This window comes from Microtus oregoni, unplaced genomic scaffold (genome assembly GCF_018167655.1).
Source record: "Microtus oregoni isolate MIOR12 unplaced genomic scaffold, Mior012 000027F_ref0000203, whole genome shotgun sequence".
NCBI classification, from domain to species: Eukaryota; Metazoa; Chordata; class Mammalia; order Rodentia; family Cricetidae; genus Microtus; species Microtus oregoni.
This window is the reverse complement of record NW_024543086.1, coordinates 28,932,558-28,949,814: the sequence shown is the minus strand read 5'-3', so window position 1 is coordinate 28,949,814 and position 17,257 is coordinate 28,932,558. Positions and strand designations below refer to the sequence as shown.

The window sequence follows — 17,257 nt, the reverse complement described above, 5'->3', positions numbered from 1 at the left end:
CCATGTCCCAGAAGCTTTCTTCCTTGGAGACATAGGGCTCTCTGACCAAGTACTCATATTTGTCTGATACAAGATAGGAAGTACATAGATATTCATGATAATTTCCCACTTTTATGTATGTGGAACATCCTAACAAAATGACGGAAATGAAAAATAACATTGTGAACTTTGAATTTAAGTTGAGAGTCATAGAATGTGGTCACGTATTTGTTTTCATGTGTGAAACAGGCATCAGAGTGAGGTATTAATTGTGTGACTCTGGCTTTCTCTTTCGGCCTTTCCCACCAGGGTTTCCATGATAAAGTTTTGGAAGATTGTAATGCTGTCCTCAGTATTAATGCCAGTAACTGCAAGGCTCTGTATCGGAAATCTAAGGCTTTGAGTGACTTAGGGCGCTACAAAGAGGCCTATGATGCTGTAGCAAAGTGCTCCTTAGCAGTGCCTCAGGTATGTAATGGACTCTTCAGCTCTCTTGTTTGCATCAAATATTTTACTGCTCTCGCGTGGAGAAATGGCAAGTGAAAGAATCAGGACTTCCTGCAGCCGTCAGCCTGCTCCAGTTGAGTGTGATAGCTAATAAACCAAGTGTCTAGCTGGGAAACGTCACGACCCTGTTTGATTGTTTCGCTGCAGATACATTCATGAATGTTGGCTTTTTTTTTTTAGGATGAACATGTAATAAAACTAACTCAAGAATTAGCTCAGAAATTGGGATTTAAAATAAGGAAAGCATATGTTAGAGCTGAGGTAAGTCAAACTTCTCTCAGGGCTTTTTCATTTTGTTGTATAATCTTGAGTCGGTTCTGTTTTGAAATTGCATTTTCATTTTATTTCAGCTCTCTCTGAAGCCAGTTCCAGGAGATGGGGCTACCAAGGTAGGGTTATTATCTATACAAGAATCATGCTTCTGAGAGAAGAAGGGCTGGCAGACTTAGCAACTGTGCTTTTTGTAGTTTTAGTGTAGTTTTGATGCCTCAAACATGAAACTGGCCATGGCTTCCTGTCACTTTTTTATTTATTTATTTATTTTTTCTTCCTGTCACTTTAGAGAACAAAACAATTCAAGTACTGTACTTTAATCTGAGCCAGCTTTCCCACAGGCCACTGGAGCATGTGACAGGATGTGAACAGATGCTCAGTTTTCTTTGAAAATCATAGATCAAAGCCAGATACTAGTTTTGAGAGACATTGGAGTTTAAACAAGAAATTAGCCACACAAAAAAAGACAGGAGCACTTGGTGCTCTTCAGAGGACCAGGACCCAGGTGGCTCCCAGTGCCCATACAGTGGTTTCCACATCAGTAACTGCACTTCTAGGGGTCCTGATGTTACCTTGTGACCTTCCAGAACACCAAGCACTCATGTGGTATACATACCTACACAACACAAGCAAAATACAGATAACATTGAAATGAATAAATCTAATTAAGAAAAAACTTGTCAGGAATGGCTAATAGATTTGTTAGTCTCAGGTCTCAGAAGGCAGAGGCAAGAGGATCCCTGTGAGTTCAAGACCAACCTGGTCTACATAGAATGCCAGACCAGTCAGCACTACAGAGTAAAACCATGTCTCTTTCTCTTTTTTAAAACTTTAAAGTCTTATGGTTGTTGGAATGGCACTAGTCATTGTGAGGGGTTGGTGGACAGTGATTGGATTAGTCCCTGTTCCCATCTAAATATCCTTTTGAGAAATGCATGTCTGCTAGAAGTGCACTCTTGCGATCCCAAGAGTGTAAGGTGAGCAGGGACAACACAGATCTGTCTTCAAAAGAAAACAAAGCCCTGCCTGATGATGCCTGGTAATCCCAGATACGGAGGTAGGGGGACCAGAAGGTCTGATGATGCCTGACAATCCCAGATTGGGAGGCAAGGGGACCGGAAGGTCTGATGATGCCTGGTAATCCCAGATAGGGAGGCAGGAGGACTGGAAGTTCAAGGTCATCCTTAGCTATATCCTGAGATTGAGGCCATCCTGGGCTACAAGAGATTGTTTCAAGAGAAGAAGCAAGGCATGGTGGTGCACACCTTTTAATCCCAGCATTTGGGAGGCAGAGGCAGCTGGATCTCTGTGAGTTCTAGGCCAACCAGGACTACATAATGAGATCCTGTCTCAAAATAACAAAAAGAGTAGGAGATAAGTGGTTTGAATGTTCTTTTGATTTCTCATATCTTAGTCAAATGTCTTTGCAAATCTATATCAGTCTTCTAAGATGAGTTTTACTGACTGTTTTAGAGTTTAGAATCCTGAAAACATGATCATTATTGGTTTAATTTCCAGGCTGTGAACTATTCTGTGGAAGATATTGAGCCAGGTATGTTTTCACTTGTCATCTTAATCCTCTGAAATATGCCTGCCAGTTTGCCAGTTCTAGAGTGTGTTTATTATATAGTATCGTCAGTGAGATTGCTGTGGGATGAAAGCGAGACTGACTGCGTTCATATTTTCACCTGGCCTTCATACCTTCTGTTATTGGCCATTAGCACTCCTGTTTTGTAAATACAGTGGCTTGGAGTGAGTAAATTTCTATGTATATTGCAGATTTATTAACCCCAAGGCAAGAAGCACTTCCAGTTGTCTCCCTTCCTGTATCCAGTTTTCCTCATGACATTGGGAGTGAGCTGGCCTCAGTTCCTGTTATGCCTGGCACTTCTGTTTTGCAAGTGGATGAGAGCCCACTGCCATCCACAGTGTTTGCAAATGGAGGGAAGTACGCCTTTATGCCACCAGACACCTTTGTAGATGATGGAGACATTATCCTTGGGGATGACATAGACGATCTCCTTGATTCTGCCCCAGAAACAAATGATGCTTTCATGGTGAGTTTCACTGTTTAGTTTCCTATTTAATTCCCTTTTTAAAAAGTGTGGGTGGTGGTGTGTATGTGTGCACGCATGTGCGCATATGTACATGTGAGAGGTGTTTGTGACATGTGGAAACCTGTTCCTATGTGTAGAAGGAGCGGCGGACTGCGTTCCCGCCTGGCTCCCACACGGCTAGCTTTACACCCAAAATAACAACACACAAATTGTATTCATTTAAACACTGCTTGGCCCATTATATCTAGCCTCTTCTTGGCTAACTCTCACATCTTAATTAACCCGTTTTTTTTTTTTGGTTTTGGTTTTGGTTTTTCCAGACAGGGTTTCTCTGCGGCTTTGGAGCCTGTCCTGGAACTAGCTCTGTAGACCAGGCTGGTCTCGAACTCACAGAGATCCGCCTGCCTCTGCCTCCCGAGTGCTGGGATTAAAAGCCTGGGTCACCATCACCCAGCTTAATTAACCCACTTTTAATAATGTGTGCAGCACCATGAGGTGATGGCTTACTGGGAAGATTCTAACCTACGTCCATCTCGGGTTGGAGAATCATGGCGTCTTCCTGTCTCTCCTTTCTTCCTCCCACAATTCTGTTCTGTCTCCCTGCCTACCTATGTTCTGACCTATCAGGCCAAGCAGTTTTCTTTATTAATTAACCAGTGAAAGCAACAGACAGATAGAAGACCCACCTACATCACCTGTGGAAATCAGAAGAGGGTATCAGATCCTGTGGAGTTGTTACAGGCAATTGTAAGCCACCCTATATGGGTGTTGGAAACAGAACTCAGGTCTTTGGAAGAGAAGTGATCTTAACTGCTGAGCCATCTCTCCTGTTTGGTTTAGTTTCTTTTTTCTTTTAAAATTTTCATTTATTTTTATACTTTTTTGTTGTTGTTTTTTTTTTTTTTTTTTGGTTTTTCAAGTCAGGGTTTCTCTATGGTTTTGGAGCCTGTCCTGGAACTAGTTCTTATAGACCAGGCTGGTCTCGAACTCACAGAGATCCACCTGCCTCTGCCTCGCGAGTGCTGGGATTAAAGGCGTGCGCCACCACCGCCCGGCCTTGTTGTTGTTTTTGAGACAGGGTTTCTCTGTAGCTTTTTGAGCCTGTCCTGGAACTCACTCTGTAGTCCAGGCTGGCCTTGAATTCACAGAAATCCACCTGTCTTTGCCTCACGAATGCTGGGATTAAAGGCATGCACTGCCACCACCCAGCTATTTTTATACTTTTAACAGCGGTTCCAGGCATTGAACTCATGTCCTCATGCTTACAAGGCAAGCACTTTATCCTCTAAACCATCTCCTCAACCCTACTTTCTCTTCTCAAGGACATAGTTCCTCCTGTTTAAAGTATAAGGCAGTGTGGTAGATAATTTGTATTGCTTCTAGGATTCACTTTGACTTTCTTACCTTGACATTTTCTTCACTTCTTCTGAGAAGATAACAGATAACTGGATAGCATGGTCGTTGCTGAAATAAAAGAAAGGAGTGTGCTGTCTAGAAGTTGATGAGTGTTTCTGGAGTGCAAAGGTTAGCCTTACACTCTGATAGAGAATAGGCGTTAGAGCTCAGGAGATAGCTCAGTGAGCAAAGTGTTTGCCGTAAAAGCATAAGGACCCAAGTTTGATCCCAGTGCAAGTATAAAAAGGCTCTAATCCTAGAGCTGCAGAAGTGGACACAGCAGATTGGGACTCATTGGCCAGCTAGCATAGCCTCAAGGTAGGGAGAGCCTCAGGAATGACACCTAAGGTTGAGCTTTGAGTTCTGGCTTCATGTTTATATTCAGGACCCCCCTCCTGCCTCCCCTCCCACATACACACACAATTAAAAAGATGAATCTTTGCCAGGCATGGTGACACATGCTTTTAATCCCAACACTTGTGAGGGAGAAGCAGGAAGATCTCTGTGAGTTTCAGGCTAACCTGGTCTATATCAGTAGTTCCAGTCCAGCTAGGCATACATAATGTGACCCTTCCTCAAAACTCACTCACTCACTCACTCACTCACTCACTCAGTGTGTGTATCAGGTGATATGTACATAGTAGCACACATACATATTTGGGTGTATATATGTGTATACACACACACACACACACGACCTGGAGTCATGGACCCAGGTTTGAGTCCTAGGAGTCCTAGCACCCACATGACAGCTCACAGCTGTTTATAACATCAATTCTAGAGCATCTGTTGCCCTTCCTGGCCTCTGCAGATACTGCACATACATAGTGCGCGTGCGTGTGTGCGCACACGCACACACACACACACAGATGCATACATACATACAAGTTACTTCCCTTAAAAACATTAAACTTTGGGCCTGAGAGATGGCTCAGCAGTTAAGATTACTCACTGCTCTTTCAGAGGACCCAGGCTTGTTTCCTAGTACCCACATGGTGGCTCACAAATGCCTGTACCTCCAGTTCAAAAGACCTGATGACTCTTCTGGCAGGCAAAACATTCACACATATAAATACATAATCTCTTTAAAAAAAAAATTTTTTTTTAAGTTTACTCAGTGGGTAAAGTACTTGCTGTGCAAGCTTGAGGATCGGAGTTAGGATGCCTGGCACACACGTGAAAGGTAGGCATGGTAGTGCCTGCTGTAACCTGGAGCTAGGGAGTGCAGGGACTTGCTGGCCAGCCAGCCTAGCTGAAATAACGAGCTCTTGCCTTAGAGAAGATGCCCTGTCTCAGAATAAGGTAAGGCAGTTGAGGACTTTCTAATATCAGCCTGGCCTCCACACATGCCACACATGCATATACCACACACATAATTTCTGTCTTTTTACACTCATTTGTGCACATGTGTGGGGGAGTGGGGGAGGTGAGAGGACAGCTTGCAAGAGTTGGGCCTTCTCTTCCACTCATGATGTTTGCATTGACATCAAGTGCCTTCACTTCTGAGCTATCTTGCTGCCCCGTCCCCCTTTTTAAGCAAATTTTAAAAAGTTTAAAAATAAATATAAAATAAATAAATAAATATGTGAGTTCAGGGCTAAGAGTGTAGTTCATGATTTGCTAGCATATATGAAGGCCTGGGTTACATCCTCAGCACTGCATGGTGACACACACCTGTAATCCTACCATTTGGGAGTCAAGGTCATCTATGGTAACACAGTGAGTTTGAGGCCAGCCTGGTCTACAAAGCAAGTTCCAGAACAGCCAGGACTGTCACACCACAGCCTGTCTCAAAACAAACAAACAAACAAACAAACCAGAAAGAAAAGTCTCCACCAAGACTCAGTCTTTTAGTTGTGAACTGGATTTTAGAGGATTCAGCCCATCCTGCTGTGGTGTTTGTACAGAGCTGCTCTAAGACTGCTGTCTTGGACTTCCTTCCATTTCCATTTGGATGCAAGCCCGCCTTCTTGTGCAGCACAGCCCTTATTGTGCTAAAACCAGGAAGCTAAGCCAATGAGAGAGGCTCATGAATCTCTTCATTTCTTCTCTTCAGCCTTCCACCCTGGGCAGAGGGTCCCTCCCAACAGCCAGTGTGGCTCCTAGCTTGCCCTTCAGAGCATCAACATCTCTGCTTGGAACCTTGCCCATTGGTGCAAGGTATGCTCCTCTGCCCTCCTTTGCAGAGTTGTATCCACCTCCGGCCTCGACCTTGGAAGATTTCTTCTGTTCTTCTTTAAATTCATTTTCAGTGACTGAATCCAAGCGAGGTAAGACTTTCTCCTAAATTATAAACAATTACAGTCAGTTTTCTAAAATGAAACTGTATATGGCAATTTTGTAAAGCATTAGGTGGCAGTTTCTTGAATTGTTCTCACTGTGACTAAACTCTAAAGAGGGAGCCCTTAGGTCTGCACTTGGCTTCACGTAACTGACATTCCCAGAGTCAGAGGCAAGGGTATGACGTAGGCTGGGACGCAGCACTGGTTTTAGGCTGTATGATTGGCTAAGCTGGTGTTCATTGTTTTGGGTAAATGTCTTGAAGTGTATTCTGCAGTAAAAGTCTGTCCCATTTTAAAGGATGTGAAGTGGGAAAACATTAAAACTAGCTTCACATCTGGGTTTAGAATTCTGTTGAGTTCAGCAACCTATACCCTCATTTTATCATGGAGTACTGAGGTCTTAGTTTGGTCAGTACTAGGCTGAGTCCTTGGTTTGGGGTATTTTGTTGTTGTTAGTTTTCTTTTGTTTTTCTGGGGTGCTAGAGATGGAATCCAGGGCCTACAATTCAGGGCCTGTACTTCATACTATAAATAGTGAGGAAAGTCTTCATAGTTTTTGGAGCTATTGTTAAATAGTTAAAGGATAAAAGTTTCTGTTTCAGATATTTACAGTGGAGAGATTGAGAACCATGGGATGCAGAATGGCAGAGGGAGTAGCTGAATGGCAGACTATAAGATTAAACAGCCCTGAGCCTTGTGCTCTCAGTGTCAGAGAGGAGGCTGTTCTCAGCGGGAATGTAGATCTTAATCCTACTCAGCAGGCCCTGCCTTAGTTAATTTCTCCAATAATGGCTAAGGGTTATTTATGCCCCTGGCTCTGGAAGGAAGATTCTACAGTTTGTCAGTAGTGAGTAAGAAAGCTCATAGGATTGGGATGGGAAAGCTGCGGGAAGCCATAGGCAGTCAGCTACAGAGCCCTTGTGTGCTGATTCCATGTAGAGTGAAAAGGTCTGTTGAAGTCTTTTTATTATTTTAGATCTGTCCACCTCAACTGCTAGAGAGGGAACAACGCTTAACAACAGTAAATCCTCCCTTTTCCTTGTAAGTTCACTTCCTCTTTTGTGAATACGTCGCTTAAATTGAACGTAGGCCTGTGCTTAAGTAACTGAATTATGTGAATAAAAGTGAAAGTCTCCCTTGAATTTTTTGTGTGCTGTGGGGAATCATGTTATAAAACTCATTCAGAAGATCCAGTAATAAATGTTTGAGTGTACGACTGGGTCTGTCAGTACAAAATAATCACCATTACAGATAGTGCAAGCTTTACTTAGTGTAGCCTAACAGCAAGGAGACAGGAGAGCAGAGTGTGTAAGATGTGTGTCCCATGGAAGCAGACCAATCGTGTCCTAGTCACAGCCCGTAGAGGATATTACTAGGGGGGCCCAGAGTCCAAAGAGCAAAACACAGAAACTGGCAATTTGTCATAGAGAAGCACACGGGAATGGAATGGCACCAGCCTCGTCCTACCCCCACAGGAGTTCAGTTCTTTCTTTAGTGATAGTACAATATATGTTGCCTGTTTTGTTTTGTTTTGTTTTGTTTTTTGTTTTCTTACTCTTTTTGCAGATGAATGGACCAGGCAGTTTGTTTCCCTCTGAAAATTTCCTGGGAATTGCAAATCAGCCTAGAAATGACTATGGAAACTTGTTCGGAAGTGTGATTGCTAAGCCATTTTCATCAGGGACTCCTAGGCACCCCCTCGAAGGAACCCACGAGCTGAGACAAGCTTGCCAGACCTGCTTCGTAAAATCAGGTCAGCACCGAACTAGTGGGCAGCAGGATGCAAGTTATGGAGCTGTTACTGGTGGAAGCAGCCTTGGCTCTGGCGGCTGTCTACTTGAAATGTTAGGAACCAGCAAGGAAAGAAACAAGCAGCATCTAGTCCAAAAGTGATTTAAATTGTTGCCTTCTTTTAGTTTATGAGCGATTAGACTTATCTGGATCATTTCCCTGAGTAAGGTGCCTTAACAAGGCTGCTGTTGAGTAGAACACTGTATGTACTTGGTGACAAAGGCACAAGTCTACTCAAGTAGCCTGCCCTTAGATTTGGGGCCTGTGTAGTCAGTGTCCACTGTTCATGGCTGCTCATAAACTGCCTATAAAATTAAAAGGTGTTTGTTCTGCCTATGAGCAATCTTTTTTTATGTCTTTTTCAGGTCCTAAGTTAATGGATTTCACTTACCATGCTAATCTTGATCATAAATGTAAGAAAGATATTTTAATTGGTAGGAGAAAAAGTGCTGAAGATAAATCATGGAAAAAAATACGTCCAAGACCAACAAAAACAAATTATGAAGGACCGTATTATATATGTAAAGGTATTTATTGTAATTACTTAATTGTGTATGTTATATGACTAATCAACTTTTGCCAAGTCGCTGTGCTGACCACCAGGCGTTTTCCTGTAACTCTTGACTCCTTTTGTGTCGGTACTTCCTGTTAAAAATGCTTAGTCGGTGGTTGTGCACACCTTTAATCCTAGCACTCAGGAGGCAGAGGCAGGCGGATCTCTGCTTTCCAGGACAGCCTGGTCTACAGAGCAAGTTCCAGGACTGGCTCCATAGCTACAGAGAAATCCTGTCTCAAACCACCCCCCAACCCCAAAAAAAGACAAAAAAAAGATGCTTAGGTTAGGAGAAAAATAGTACTTTGAATCGATCAGTTCATATTTTCTGCTATTTTTACTTTTTTTGTTTTGTTTTGTGTGTGTGTGTTTTAACATTTTGAGTATATGTTGTAGTTTGTGAAGACAAGGCCTAGATATGGTTTTAAGTAGAGGCCCCAGTTTCACCTCTGAGAACCACAATCCTGGAATAGAGCTCTGAAAGTGCTCCTGAGAGTTTGCATTCTCCTTTTGGTTTAAGCTTTGTCTGAGTGAGCTTTGAATGCCACTAAAGAAGAAAGAAAAAAGAAAGACAACCACTAAGATGATTTTATTTGTTTATTCATTTATTTATTTTTGGTTTTTTGAGACAGGGTTTCTCGGTAGCTTTGCTGCCTGTCTTGGAACTAGCTCTTATAGACCAGGCTGGCCTCGAACTCCCAGAGATTCTCCTGCCTCTGCCTCCCAAGTGCTGGGATTAAAGGTGTGCACCACCACCACCCAGCTTTATTATTTTTTTGTAGTTTTTATTTTATTTATGAATTTTATGTGTACAAGTGTTTTGTCTGAGTATATGTCTGTGCATCTGAATATATATTTGTTCGGGGACTGAGGAGTCCAGAAGAGCATTTTTATCCCTTGGACCTGCAGTTATAGAGGGTAGTGAACCACCACGTAGGGGCTGGGAATGGAACCTGGGTCCTCTGAAAGAGCAGCCAGTGCTCTAAACTGCTGAGCCATCTTCCCAGCCTGATTTTTTAAAATTTATTATGTATACAGTGTTCAGCCTGCATGCTAGAGGAAGGCACCAGATCTCACTATAGATGGTTGTGAACCACACTGTGGGTGTTGGGAATTTGGACTCAGGTCTTCTGGAAGAGCAGCCAGTGAGTGTTCCTCACTGCTGAGGCATCTCTCCAGCCCCCCAATGTGTGTGTGTGTGTGTGTGTGTGTGTGTGTGTGTGTGTGTGAGAGAGAGAGAGAGAGAGAGAGAGAGAGAGAGAGAGAGACACTATTCGTTATTCAAAATGACATTTGCATACAGATGTGATACCTGCTTTGGTCATGTTCACCTGTTACACTCTCAAGTCCCACTTTCCCCACAAAATGGTTTTTAACCTTAATAGGATATATGTGTGACTATTGAAGTGTCTTCTCCCATTGCAGTTAAACATTTCTGCTTGGAGACTGAATCTTACCCTATGCTCCATAGGGATGGCTGTCCTTGCTTGAAGCTCTCTGAATTATTAGGGATGTTCAGATGATGTTGTAACTGTGCTTGCCATTCGTTGGCCCTGGAACAGGTGTCTCTGACTCTCCTACTTTTCCAGATGTTGCTGCAGAGGATGAATGTCGATATTCTGGTCACTGTACATTCGCTTATTGCCAAGAAGAGATAGATGTGTGGACCCTTGAAAGAAAAGGGGCATTCAGTCGAGAGGCTTTCTTTGGTGGCAATGGAAAGATCAGTCTTACTGTGGTCAAACTTCTTCAAGAGCATCTTGGAGAGTTTACATTCCTTTGTGAGGTGATTTCTTCATGACTCATTTTCTGCTGTAAAATTTAGAGAGCTCTTGCCTGGCGTACATAGATGTCCCAGCACTGTTTTTAAAAACATTGTGGCTAGGTGCTGTGGTGCACGTCTTTAACCCAGCATTTGGGAAGCAGAAGAAGACAGATCTCTGTGGTTGCAAGGTCAGCCAGAGTGAGCTCCAGGTCTTCCAGGGCTACTTAGTTAGACTTTTGTTTCATTCAACAAAAAACAACAACAGCAACAAAAATTGTGTTCAGGTATGATGGTACCCACCTTTAACCCAGCACTCCTGGAAGGCAAAGGCAGGTAAGTCTCTGTGAGTTTTAGGTCAGTCTTATCTACATAGTGAATTTTAGGTCAGCCAGGGATACCAATGATTCCCTTTCAAGAAAACAGAAATCTCTAAAAATTTCTGATTTGTAAGCCTCAGTGTATAAAGTGCTCAGCAGACCCTGTCATATTGTAAAGTAGTCATTCAGTAACCAGTCGCTTCTCTACCAGTGTATGAAGAAATAGGAGAAATCTGAGCCTGGTGGTGCATGCCTATAACCCCAGTGTGCAGGAGTTTGAGGGAGAAGGACCACTCTGAGTTCAAGGCCATTCTGGACTAGACAGAGATTCTGTCTCAAAATAGCCAGAGCAGAATGAATGGTAGTAAAGTTTCATGTTGAGTATCAATTGGCACATATTTTAAATCCATAAAAGGTACTGAAACTAAGGCAGTATTCTTGGCACAGAACTCAGACTTGTGTTTATTTGTGTGATAATTTTCTTTTTTTCTCTATTTCAGAAATGTTTTGATCATAAACCTAGAATGATAAGCAAAAGAAATAAGGATAATTCCACTGCTTGTTCTCACCCGGTTACAAAGCATGAATTTGAGGACAATAAGTATGTTGGTGATTTCTCATTTTTATAGTGACAAAAAAATAGATTTTCATAGATCTAATAAAGGCAATAGTAGACTAGGTTTCGGGATATACACAGTTAACATTAGCAAAGGAGGCAAAGTTAGGTAGACCTGGACTTCAGGACAGCCAGGGCTCCATAGTGAGACCACGCTGCCTCAATGAAAATAAAGGAAGAAAGAAAAAAGGAAGGATAAGGCATTTTTCCTGCTCTTCTGTTCTTCTGAGAAGCAATAACTATTTTAAATGTCTTTTAGCTGGGTGTTACGGCACATGCCTGTAATCTTGGCACTCAGGAAGATGACAGGTTTGAATCTAGCATGGCCTGCATGGTAAACTAGGACCGCTGGTTCTCATTTAGAAGGCAGTCTCGATACAGCACAGCAGTGAACCAGTGGGGTGACTCAGTAAGCAAAGGCACTTTTTACCAAGTCTGACGGCCTGAGTTCATCTCCAGGACCCACATGGTAGAATAAACAGAACCTGTTCCAAGTTGTTCTCTGACCTCCAAATGTAGAGCATGACACACATGCGCGCACGCACACACACGTTAGATACATGTAATAGAAAAGGCAAAAAAGTTTTTAAAAATGCTTCTTTTACCCGTTTGAGAATTAAGTAAATGAATTGCTTAGAATTACTAGATTATTTAATATAGAAGATCATATTAATTTACAGCTTCTTGTGACATGCATTTAGATTTTTCTTGTTTAAACTGTAATTAGAAATTAGTTATGTGCATAATTTTTTCTGGCACTGGTTTTAATAAAATAGTTTTTCTGACTAGAACTTGACATTGTGTATGTGTGTGTATATATATATATGTATATGTGTATATATATATGTATATGTGCATGGTTATTCAAAGTTGGAAGAGCAGCATTAAAATGTTTCTTTCCTTCTTTCTTTCTTTCTTTTTCTTTCTTTCTCTTTCTTTCTTTCTTTCTTTCTTTCTTTCTTTCTTTCTTTCTTTTTTGGTCTTAGGTGCCTTGTCCACATTTTGAGAGAGACCACAGTAAAATATTCCAAAATACGTTCTTTTCATAGTCAGTGTCAGCTTGATCTGTGTCGACATGAGGTCCGTTACGGTTGCTTAAGGGAAGATGAGTGCTTCTATGCCCATAGTCTTATTGAATTGAAAGTATGGATAATGCAAAATGAAAGAGGTGGGTCTGTGTTGGCTTGTTACTGTCTCTGTATGAGGAGTCGGGGAGTGCCAGAACAGTCGTAAGAGGAGTCACCTTCTTAGCTAGTTGATTTGATAGTAGTAGCAAAGGCACTTGTTGCCAAGCCTGATAACCCTGGAATCCATGCGACAAAAGGAGAGAACTGACTCCTGCACCTTGTCCTCTGCTCTCCCCTTGTGCACAGAACAGAGTAAATAAATTACTTGTAATAAAATATGTAAGTGTGCTGTTACACAAAGAAGCCCTGTCCTGAAAAACCAAAAAAAAAAAAAAAAGTGAAGTTCCAACCCTCAGGACCAGCGTTGGGATTGAATTTAGGGCTGTGTGCGTGCTGGGCAAGCTCTTGACCGCTGAGCTTCGTCTCCAGTCCATTTTCACTGTTTCTGTCACTACATTGTTGAGCTAGCCTAGAACTCACTCTGTAGCCCAAGCTGATCTTGAATTTGGAATCCTCTTGCCTTAGCTTCCTGAGCAGCTTAGATTACAGGACTGGAGCCACCATGTTTGGCTACTATAGTGTTTGTTTTAAAGAGTTACCTATTTTGGATGTGGTTTCATGCAGTTAATGATTGATATTTACATGTAGCATGGATTTTAAGAATGGAGAAAGGATTCCTCAGAAGGCATAAAGAACTGTGCTTGTAAATATTCTATTTGAAAAATGTAATGCAATGTACATTTCTTTGATGGATCTGGCTGCCTGAGAACGGGGAAGTCAGGGTTCTGTGTGCCCCTGACCCAAATGGGTGGGTACTGTGCTGTGTTAAGAGAAACTTATCCATTTCCCAGGTATCTCCCATGATGTTATTGCTCAAGAATCCAAACAGTATTGGAGAAGTTTGGAAGCAAGCATGCCTGGGACTCAGGTATTATTCCTTGTTCGTGTCCTTGTGAATTGGCGCCTTTCTGGAGTTGCCTAGTTGGTGCCGGGTTGGTGACAGGTTCAGGTTCGTGCTTGCAGTCGTTAGTATTTGTTCCCCTGGGTACTCCCCTGTGAAAACGTTATCTGCATTGATCACCATAGGAACGGCATCCTGTAATGTCTGTAAAGACACACAGCCCTTCTTTCTTTCCTAGTTTACCTGGGGAAATACTGGGGCTTGGACTTGGGCAATTCTTGCTTAAGAGACAGATGGACTGTGTTTTGTTTCTGTGTCCTTGGTTAAGTTGTAAAGCCATTCATTCATTCATTCATTCATTCTTCTTCACCACCCAAAAGCCACTCAGCTCCAGTAGTTAGTTCCAAAAGGAGCTGTCTTGTTTTTGTTTTATTTTTTTAATATTTTGTTTATTTTTCAAGACAGGGTTTCTTTATATAGCCCTGGCTGTCCTGGAACTCACTCTGTAGACCAGCCTGGCCTCAAACTGAGAGATCCACCTGCCTCTGCCTCCCAAGTGCTGGGATTAAGGGCTTGTACCAAAAAACTAGCTTTTGTGAGTTGAGGTGTGGTGTGTATAGTCAGTTTTGATCAGATTCTTTTGTGTATATGAGACAGTTTAGATTAATTATCCGCATATATCAAGTCATGGATCTAGACAACTAAGCTATTGTGGTACAAATGCAATGCAATTTAATATGCTGGTTTAGGAAATTGTTTTCTGTTATAATTGGTCTTTCATTGTTTAAGGTACTTGGCAATCAGATAATGCCTGGATTACTTAATATGGAGATAAAATTTGTATGTGCTCAGTGTCTGAGAAATGGTCAAGTCATTGAACCAGACAAGAACAGAAAGTACTGCAGTGCCAAAGCACAGCACTCGTAAGTATGTGTGGATGTCTGTCAGTCCCTGCATTCCATGGGGTGCAGTCATGTCTGTAGAAAGGAGGCCAGGACAGGAAAGTCAATAGTAGATGTACGAACAAAGTGAAAGGGGAGAGGCTTTTAGGATATAGCAGGTGATAGTTCACAAGTGCTGTTTTCTTTGTTTAGAATTCAGTCAGTGCTGATAAAGATCAAGAGAACGTGAAGCCATAGACCCATAAGGCATTTCGCAGAAGGGGTGAAACAAGAAATCTCGGATCCCTTGGGTGCTCATGCCGTGCCTTTCCTTTTAGGTTACGTCGTCTTTTGCCCAAGTGTTGTATTTTCTGAACTCCATGTTTTTTAGGTGGACCAAAGAGCGTCGTGCCATGAGAGCGATGTCTTTTGAACGTAAGAAGTGGAAGAACATCCGTCCTCTCCCCACAAAGAAACAAATGCCTTTACAGTTTGATGTACATACGTAATTTTTAAGCCACTTTTTTAAATTAGGCATTTCCAATTATTAGAAATTAGTGCTAATTCAGATTGAAGCTCAAAACCCTTAAGTGCTGCTGAAATTGAATCTGTTTTTTGTTTTTGCTTTTTGCTTGCCCTTCGGTGTATGTGTGTGACTCGAGCAGTTTTTATATTGATTGGTACTGCATAGATTACTTGGACAGAGTGAAAAGATAACCGGACTTGAGGAAAAGTGAGGGAATTCTGCATCACCTGTGTGGCTTGCAGCTCTGCTAACTTAGTCACAAGGCAGTCTTTGCAAGGCTGTTTGTCTAGAGTGGAATTAGATGACTTTTGTATGAAAAGTTAAGAGATTTATTGGAAACTTGATATCTTGGGCATTAAAAGGATAAGGTTGTATGTGTACCAGAGACTTCGCTAAAACATGCATCTGGGCTAAGTTGTAGTTCAGTGATAGAGTACTTGTCTAGTGTGTATGAGGTCCTGAGTTCAATCCCCATAACTACTGTGATTCTCTTATTGTAGTTTCTGAGGCAGATGTTCGGGGCTGTTGATTTTTATTTAATCTTTAATGTGGTGAGCTCTATCACATAACATTTCAGTAGCTTATTGCCTCTTTTCCTCCAGTCATGTTAGGTATTGCTAGAACAGATAATCCTCTGTGTGTGTGTGTATGTGTGTGTGTGTGTGTGAGTGAGTATGTAAGAATGTGCAGAAAATAATCTTTCAGAAGGTCCCTGTCCCATGTCTTGGCTTCATTTGCACATCTGTTAAATTGGGATCATTATGCCATATAGACAGTAATATCTCATGGGAGTCTTTGAAATCCAGCACAGTGCCTGGTCTTGTCCTTCGTATTCCCTGTTTCTTATCTTTGAAAGACTTTGGGTAAGCCAGGAGTGGCAGCTCACCTGTGATTCCAACACTCAGAATGTAGAAGCAGGATTGTTAATGCAGAGGCAGGAGAGTCACTACAAGTTTAAGACCAGCCTGGTGTACAAAGTAAGCAAATTCCATGCCAGCCAGGGTTACATAAACAGACCGTGTCTCCAAGTTTCAAACAAGAGGGAAGAAAAAAGAATGTGCCCTAGCTAGTGATTACACTGTCTTATTGAATAGGCTGTTGACCTCTTGTAGGTTTTCATGTGGGATTACTGAATTTCATCCCAAGAGAAAATTTAGTGTTGGGATTTTGCAAAAGCAAATGCTGAGCATTCACAATTCTGTAAGATGAATAGTGGGAAGAGCAGACATAGCCAAGGTAGCAATTAAGGGTTTATGTATCACAACCAGCTAGCTGGCGAGACCTAGAAATGCGCTTTCTTGGTGATGGAGGTTTTCCTTTGTTCTTGGAGACTAGTGACTCTTAGGGAAAACTTCTGATGATTACTGTCACTTCGTGATTTTACCTAGTGCACCCTGTTTCCATTGCTGATTAAAATCCCACATAACCAGAGGAGTTCTGTTTGAAAGCCTCTTAACTCCCTGACCTGGTTAGTGTAGCTATCTTCAAAGACACTGTGTCTAGTGAGTTGTGGCTAAGGTTAGCTCTCGGTGTAGGGTCCTTAGCACTTTAAGTCTGGAAGCTTCCTGGCAGTGTCTAGTAACTTGGAGCAAGCTATAGTCTCTTTCTGTTCCCAGGACTGATTTGGAAGCATCCTGAATATTCTAGGAAGAGAGCAATAGCCACCTGACAGGCAGGGCATCAGATGTGCTCCATAGAGATAAGGTCCCCAGTATTTGACTTTGTAGGAAATCTGTGCTACTTAATTCTGTGCTTCATTTTCTTTGGGAAATTGCAAAATAGAAATGTTTGCTGTCACTGTCTCAAGTATTTTGGGCTTATGATCCATTTGGATGGAATTGATCTTGAAGTTTGTACTGCTAAGCACTGATAGCAACAACTACTTTGTTTAAATGTAAACATTAGTTATACTTAGCAGTGCCCTGTTTTAAAGTGTATGCGTGTGCATGTGTATATATGTATACGTGTGTGTTTATACATATACATATATTTATTTTTCACACAGCTATGCAACCATATTGCTTCTGGAAAAAAATGTCAGTATGTTGGCAACTGTTCTTTTGCTCATAGTCATGAGGAACGTGAAGTGTGGACTTACATGAAGGATAATAGAAGTAAGTTCGTGCTATTTATGTCCTTTGTCTTCTGTTAAGTTCAGTTCCCCATGAACACAGCAAACAGCTTGCATGGTTTTGGCTGCAGCTGGAAACGTGACCATGGCCTCCTTGGTGTGGAAACTGATTTTTTTTTTTTTTTAAACTTTTTGAGATAAGGTTTCTCTGTGAAC

The 17,257-nt window shown here is 41.9% G+C and overlaps 1 protein-coding gene across 3 annotated transcripts in view; it reads left to right on the top strand.

The window, feature by feature from the left end:
- Positions 1 to 17,257, top strand: part of Zc3h7a (zinc finger CCCH-type containing 7A) — a 41,480-nt gene that overhangs the window by 18,123 nt on the left and 6,100 nt on the right. For all 3 annotated transcript variants that reach the window (XM_041676436.1, XM_041676437.1, XM_041676435.1), the window contains exons 5-20: positions 289 to 447; positions 667 to 747; positions 837 to 875; positions 2,278 to 2,311; positions 2,539 to 2,816; positions 6,268 to 6,481; positions 7,470 to 7,534; positions 8,060 to 8,246; positions 8,650 to 8,811; positions 10,427 to 10,623; positions 11,420 to 11,520; positions 12,522 to 12,703; positions 13,514 to 13,590; positions 14,353 to 14,486; positions 14,836 to 14,941; positions 16,976 to 17,084. In XM_041676436.1, coding sequence (XP_041532370.1) covers positions 289 to 447; positions 667 to 747; positions 837 to 875; positions 2,278 to 2,311; positions 2,539 to 2,816; positions 6,268 to 6,481; positions 7,470 to 7,534; positions 8,060 to 8,246; positions 8,650 to 8,811; positions 10,427 to 10,623; positions 11,420 to 11,520; positions 12,522 to 12,703; positions 13,514 to 13,590; positions 14,353 to 14,486; positions 14,836 to 14,941; positions 16,976 to 17,084 — 2,125 coding nt within the window. The remainder of the gene's footprint in view (positions 1 to 288; positions 448 to 666; positions 748 to 836; positions 876 to 2,277; positions 2,312 to 2,538; positions 2,817 to 6,267; positions 6,482 to 7,469; positions 7,535 to 8,059; positions 8,247 to 8,649; positions 8,812 to 10,426; positions 10,624 to 11,419; positions 11,521 to 12,521; positions 12,704 to 13,513; positions 13,591 to 14,352; positions 14,487 to 14,835; positions 14,942 to 16,975; positions 17,085 to 17,257) is intronic.